Here is a 7,500-nt window from a genome sequence, read left to right on the forward strand (position 1 = left end):
CAGTCACAAGCACAGGTTTCATTCCTCTTCCCTACCTCTTCTTGTTATCTTTATTGTAGGTGGTTATATGTTTCGTATTCGTTCATGACAGCACAAAAATACGAAAAAATAAAGTTGCCTTTTGTCCTCCCGTAAAACAGCAATACTTCTATCACATTGAGTATAAAGAAAATAATGATCTAATATGGATAATATACTACAATTTTAGTCAACTGCAGCACTGATAGAGCCTGTCTTATGGCACATATAAGTCTCTAAACTCAATAAAACACACAAAAAAATAAAACACAAAAACCGCTCTAGTTTTACAATGAATGACTGAAAGAGAGTGGGATGATTCAAATTATATTGCTTCAAGCGGTCTCTCTCTAAAATAAAACCTATCCTGGAGGCTGGGCAAACAAATTTATCTCTGTCTGCAATGGGTTTACCAGTGGCTTTCTTTTTCTTCTTCTTCTTCTTCTTCTTCTTCTTCTTCTTCTTCTTCTCTCTTCTTCCTCCTCCTCTTCTTCGTCTTCTTCCTCCTCCTCTTCTTCGTCTTCTTCCTCCTCCTCTTCTTTGTCTTCTTCTTCCTCCTCTTCTTCATCTTCTTCATCTTCTTCCTCCTCCTCTTCTTCGTCTTCTTCCTCCTCCTCTTCTTCGTCTTCTTCCTCCTCCTCTTCTTCTTCGTCTTCTTCCTCCTCCTCTTCTTCGTCTTCCTCCTCCTCCTCCTCCTCCTCCTCCTTTTCCTCCTATTCCTCCTATTCATCCAAAGGGGAACCGGGGTATCTTTGACACATTGTAACATTGCTCAGAAAGCTTTTTTCTTATTGTCTTTGCTTTTTACCAAACACTTAAATGCAAATTAAGACAAACTGCTGTTATTTTACAATTATTTACATACCCATAGCCCCTATTCTAAAGAAAAAAAAAAAATGTTAACCAGTGACATGCAAGGCAGTTAACGAAGTCACTTTCATGTTGTCATTTTTCACTCTGGCCCATGGGGTGCTCATGATATTCTCCTCCAGCCCTCACTCTGAGAAGGTTGCGCACCAGTGCCTCAATGAGAGGAGGGCCTGCAAGGGCTTTGGGGATATGGTGAATATGTTATGGGAGCATGTCAGATAGCATCAGAAGTATTGGTTGACACTTCCTTTGTGAAAAAGAATCAGGAAAAAAATCAGCGCCAGTTCTTAAGAGTGCTTTCACAAATGTGGCTGATAGGACTGAACACATTATTTCAGGAATAGGATGACTAGGATTAATTCAATGACAACAGATGGCACCTGTTCACACTCTAAAAGTGGCATCTGCTCTGTGATCTGCGTTATTTTGATGTCAGGTTTTAGGGCTCTGATATCAGTAGTTCATGAACAAAGCCTGTTAAAGTCTGCCTGAACCCATCTATTCTTATGCTTTGTTGAATAACATTTGTTAACTTATACCAGAATCATAGACAATTGGGAAAAGCATTGTCCCTGCACATCTACTTATTGTCTCATGCAGGTACATGGGAAATTAAACACACTGCATCTTCCAGGATGCTCTATTTATTTCCCAGCAAATCATCGACACCAGGAATACATATATACATGCATTTGGTTTTGTTATGTAGTTTTGTATGCAGGTGCTTTTTGACTGAGAATGCAATTGGCAGATGTACTTGTCATTATCTGTTCCTTGAATTTTTGAGAAAATTCTCATGCTTATGACTACTGTTGGTATTGACATAAGCATGATGATGACAGTAATTGTAATAATGACAGTAACAGATAAAAACTCTTTGATGAAAATTTTAGGGCACATGTGAGAACAGGTAGGCCACAAGTGATCATTCACTAAGGAAATAAGTTGCAAGGTTGTCAGTAGACCAGAGCGTATTTTTTTCATTTGGTTTATTAATGTTTGCTAGTTTTGAATAACAGTGGCTTGATGATTATAGAAAAAGCTAGTTATGTGGCAAAGGAAAGTGTACTGCCATTTTTATCTCTTTATTTCCTGCAAACAACAATATAGTGCAGAAGAAAGAGCTTAAGTTGTCATCTTGAGACCTGAGTGGGGAATGATACTTTATCCTTGTGCCCAGTTGGTAGGGCACAATAGGGTGGCAGCAAAGTAAGGTCATTGGCTGAAATTCGCAGCAGGAAGCAGGTTAAGGTAGTTAAGCTAAGTTAACCCATTGGTCGCGGTATTAAAAAAAAGGTCTGTGCAGTAGGATGGCTGTTTTAAATGTCTGGCATGATGCCATCCGCGTCTATGACCGACTCTGCCTTTGCAGCAAATCATGCCATCTGATGCTAATGGGTTAAGCTAAGGTTAAGCGAGTTTAATGGAAAGAGATTTCCTGTCAAGTAAGGAGATCATCACTTCTTGATTTCTTCAAGGGATATATTAGAGTTTGATAAATGGATTGCATTACTTTGTGGGGAACACCAAAATGCTGGTTGCAATGATAGCATGCAATGATGCAAGCCTGTTTGCTCAAGGGTCCAGGGATTGACAGTTGTCTTATCCCATTGATATTGACCTTTACTTTACCAAAAATAATTTTCTTCATCTAGGAGAAATATATATGGAGAAAGATGCAGTATATTAACCCATTCACGCCAGGGCCGTTCCGGCTTTGCGCGGTTGCAATACCAGGGTTCTCGAACGCATAAGCCAACGCCTCGAGATTCTCGGGCGCACAAGCCGCAAGCCTGGGTTGCCAGCTCGCTCTACCCGAGCGTGCGGCTTCCCCTCATATCTCGTCCAGGGCGTCTGACGCGAAAACCACAATACGTGCTATCACGTCAACCGGCGTGAATGGGTTAAGAAACTTTTGACTATTTAAAAAATTTAGATTTTGGTATAACTGGCTGGCTGTTACCGAAAAGCTAATGGCTCATTTTTGGCTTGCTGGGACTGTAAAACAAATGGCTCATTGTTATAAATAAAGCAGCAGTTTACAAAGATTGAGGTTTCATAAATGTATTTCTTAGCTTCTCTTAGTAACCGGATAGATGTCATAATTCCATATGTTGTTAGTAAAGCCGATTGTGATAAGATAAGATTCAATGATTGTAAAACATCGTAGAGTAGGGCTCTTCAAAGTGCCGATTGCAGCCTAGCTAGTGGTCAGTGGGTCATTGTGTCTCATAACCCTCTCTGGACAGGTGGTACACCACAGGTACTGCGCATTCAAGGCCCTTTCACAGGGTGACGTCATACGGCGTCTTTTATTTAACTGATTTAGTCCTATGCGTTCGAGAGCCCCGGCATTGTAACATGCAAGGCTAGAATGCCTCCGTTGTGAGTGGGTTAAAAAAGGATAGTGATATAAAAGAAAGAGAGGAAGAGTGCATATATAATGAAAAAAATGTATGTATTAGTAGACAAAGTTGGTAACCCAATAAAATGTTTTTTGAACTGGGCAAAGGAAGATATAAAAAACAAATGATTGCTGTTCAATACTATCCAATAGGGGCAGGTGAGGAATATGTGAAACCTAACTGGGTTGCAATGAAAATAGTTTTTCCAGGAGTCTTGTTTTAGCTGTGTCTTTGTCTATGAATTGTCAAAATACATTTTCCTGGCATGGAATGAGAACTTTTCTTTCTCATGTTAGAATTTTATATAAGTGTGCTTTCCATTATCTCTTATACATTCTTGTTATTACTATTATTATTATTTTTATGAGTATGACTGTGCTATAATTATGCTATTTTTTACAGGTTTGCTACATGGACTACTACAAGAATGCTTATAATATCACTATCAGGGATCCACAGCAACCTCTTCTGCTCCACAGAGTTCGAAAGAAGGAACTGAAAGACCAGGTTAGATCCTCCCTCTTACTCTGTGTGTGTATGTGTGTGTGTGTGTGTGTGTTTGCATGTGTGTATGTATACATGTGTGTTTTTTGCCTGGTTCTTGGTGCTTTGAGTGCTATATCTGTGTGTGGAATAATAGACAGGTATATTGTAGCCTTTTGCATGGGAGGAAGAAGGAACATCATCTTATGCAATCTCTCATTTCTAGTGTTATCTTCTCAGAACCCTTGACCCCACTAATGTTGCTTTTCTCTCTGCTGGCTCTACTTCCCTGTCTGAAGCTTTCCTACATGTGTTACCTTTCATTCCCCTCCTTCCTCCTCCTCTTCCTCTACCTCTTCCTCTTCGTAGGGCACAACCAAGTTTCTGTGCCTGATACCGGAGCTCTGCTACATGACGGGCCTAACGGACGACATGCGCTCAGATTTCCGGGTCATGAAGGACATCGCACAACACACTCGCATCACCCCCAACGTCAGACATGCCTCCCTCAGAACATTTGTCAGCAATGTCAATGGTCAGTCTTTTGCTCTTGTGGTATACAGAGGTTTTTGGTTCGATTTTATATTTTTTCCTTCTTTAACCCATTCATGCCGGGGTGATTCCGGTTCTGAATGGTCACAACGCCGGGGTTTTCGAACGCATAGGCCTAACGCCTCGGGATTCTCAGGCACACTAGCCGCGAGCCTAGGATGTCCACTCGCTCACCCCGAACGCTGGCCTTGACCAAATATCTCGTTGCCAGCGTCTGACACAAAAACCACGAACCGTGTCAGCACGTCATCCGGCGCGAATGGGTTAAGAGTCTTTCTTTCTTCTCTTTCTCTCTCTGTTTCTAATTTTTTCCTTCTTTCATTCTTTTTTTCTTTCATTCTTCCTTTTCTTTTTCTCTCTTTCTTTCTTTATATCTCTCTGTCTTTCTTATTTTTTTCTTACTTCCATTTTTTTTCCTTTCATTCATTCTGTCTTTCTTTCTTTCTTTTTTTTCTTCTTCTTCTTTCTTTCCTTTCTAAATATTGGGAACTTATTATCTTTTCTGTGTGTAGTGAATTTTTTAGTGCTTGAAGCATGTTATAAAAAGCCAGCTTTTCACTCTGCTATTGAGTTGATAGTGTATCATTATTGGTTTGCATGACTTTAATTTCTTGAATGAATGCTGTCAGCTCAAAGAGCATATACTTTTTACTGGTTCTGGTGATTTAGAGATAGGTTGAGTCACACTAGTATGGCTAACTTGGGGCCTGATTGATGCTATAATTTCATATGTTGTTTTTCACTTAACGGACACCTTTGGTAACACCAATTGTGACGTATTTACATTTCACTGCATTACCACCTTGATTACTACTTGTTTTTCTTATTGGGAACATATTAAGAGATAAGATCTCAATAAGGGAACCTCTTTAACCCATTGGAGCCGGTTGACGTGATGGTTTTTGCGTCAGACGTCTGGGACGAGATATGAGGACAAGCCCGGTGCTTGGGTTGAGCGAGTGGGCAGCCCAGGCTCGAGGCTTGTGCGTCTGAGAATCTTGAGGCATTAGGCTTATGCGTTGGAGAACCCGGTATTGCGACCGTGCAAAGCTGGAACGGCCCTGACGTGAATGGGTTAAGTCAATTGTGGTGGACAAGAGCAGTAGTTTATTTCATTGTTACCAAACGTTGAAACTGCTAGACCTGTGAATGCCAGAAGAGTGACTTTAATTTTATTTTCCTCTCTTCTACAACAAGAATCTTAAGAGGAACACAAAAGCTTAGATATGTCTTTATGAATATAGAAATTTGCACTAAATTCTTCTCTTGTATAAAATCAGTGCTTTTCTCCTTTTCATCAAGACATCCTTCAGGAGGGGACATCACAGTGCTTCTTTTTACTCCAAGTGTCTCGTTTTCTCACTTCCTCCCACAGGGTCATCAGATGCTTGGCAGGTCCTGGCTGATTGGGGCTTGGCTCTAGACGACGACACTTTCACAATGGAAGGGCGAATTCTACCCCCCGAGACCATCCACTTTGGCTCGAGGGAAGTGCCTGGCACAGAAAATGCAGACTGGGGTCGGGATGCTGGCCGAGAAAAAGTGATCGTGCCCGTGGGTGTTGTCTCTTTCTTTCTATTTTTTCCTTTTTATTTTTTTTCCTGTTCATCATCATTTTTCTTTTTCTGTCATCACCTTTTTCATTATTTTTTTTCTTCTTCGCCATCTTCTGTTTCTCTTAGTCACATCCAGATAAGCGAACTGTAAGAATGAAATACATTTTACACTTGCAAGCGATTGTGAGTGAAAATAAGATGTGCTTAAATCTGAATGACACCAGTTGTGTGAGCAAAGTGCATATTGTTAGGTAACTGATTATCAACACTAGAATGCTATTTGGCCTTGTTAACATCCTGCCACTTGAGCAGCGCTGTTTAGAAGAGCAAAGTGACTTCTTATGCTTTTATATGGAATTTGCCCCCAATTTTATAATATTCTTTGATTTGATATAAATGTATATATATATATACATATAAATATATATATATATATATATATATATATATATATATATATATATATATATATATATATATATATATATATATATATATATATATATATACAAATACATATACATTTATTTATTTATATATATATATGTTTTTTTTTTTTTTTTTATGTATTTATCTATATATGAATATGTATATATATATTTATATATATATTTATTTATTTATATATATATATATAATATATATATATTTGGAAGTAGGAATTCTGTTATTGTCATAATAAAATTATTTTGCAATAGATAGGTGGTGATTTGAAATCAGAAGAAAAAATAGAAGGTAGAGATATTGGATCAGGCAGACTTTCTACTATAAAATTTGCATTCTTATATATATGTATTAATTATTACAAAGTGAACAGAACAGTAGGCCTACTCTCCCATCTATTCATTAAATGCTTATGTTCATCTTTTCAGCATCTTTTCCTTATTTCCATGGACTTTTACTCCTCTTCTTGTTTTATATTCCTCCTCCTCTTCCTCATCTTCATCTTCTTCCTCTAACTTGCTTCTTTCTTGAGCTCCTCCCTCCTCTTCCTCTTCTTCTGCTCCTCCACCTCCTTCTCCTTTTTCTGCCTTTTCCTTCTCCTTCTCCTCCCCGTTCTCTCCCTCTTCTAACTTCATTCTTTCTTGTCCTCCTCCCTCCTCTTCCTCCTGTTCCTCCTCTTCCTTATGCTTCTCCTCCTTATCCTCTTCTAACTTCATTCTTTCTTATGCTCCTCCCTCCTCTTCCTCCTATTCCTCTTCCTTATCCTTCTCTTCCTCATCCTCTTTTAACCCATTCACGCCGGGGCGGAATTTCGCCTACTCCCGATAACGCCGGGAAGATTTCAAGCGCGCAACCGTTCGTGCCGGGGTGTTTTCCCGCTGCGCGCGGTCGCTCTGACGCTCGCAGAGCGTTTTTCACCCACCCTATCCTTATGGTTTGCGTGATTGCGTCTAAAGTGTAATCATGTGTAGAAAGTAGTGCTATGTTCAGAGGATGTATATCAGTCGAAAAAGATGTTATAGCACTGTTTTTTTAGTGTTATTCTATTGAACTTTTTCCATATTCTTTACTCCTATGTTGTAATACCAATGGGAAGTGGAAGCATTCTTCTAGTGAGGTAACAAACATAGTTTTTTTTTTTCAATTTTTTTTTTCTTCCTAAACGAAAAGAA

The 7,500-nt window shown here is 39.2% G+C and overlaps 1 protein-coding gene across 8 annotated transcripts in view; it reads left to right on the forward strand.

Annotated features, from left to right (window-relative positions):
* AGO3 (Argonaute 3) overlaps positions 1-7,500 on the forward strand; it is a gene marked incomplete at its 5' end in the record, with an annotated part of 53,759 nt that overhangs the window by 16,505 nt on the left and 29,754 nt on the right. For 7 of the 8 annotated variants that reach the window (XM_086539783.1, XM_086539786.1, XM_086539785.1 and 4 more), the window contains 3 exon segments: positions 3,696-3,800; positions 4,146-4,311; positions 5,704-5,882. In XM_086539783.1, coding sequence (XP_086395909.1) covers positions 3,696-3,800; positions 4,146-4,311; positions 5,704-5,882 — 450 coding nt within the window. 8 annotated transcript variants of the gene reach the window in all.

Source organism: Penaeus japonicus, unplaced genomic scaffold (genome assembly GCF_977035675.1).
Source record: "Penaeus japonicus unplaced genomic scaffold, GWHDUDI00000001_assembly GWHDUDI00000009, whole genome shotgun sequence".
In the NCBI taxonomy this organism is placed as follows: Eukaryota; Metazoa; Arthropoda; class Malacostraca; order Decapoda; family Penaeidae; genus Penaeus; species Penaeus japonicus.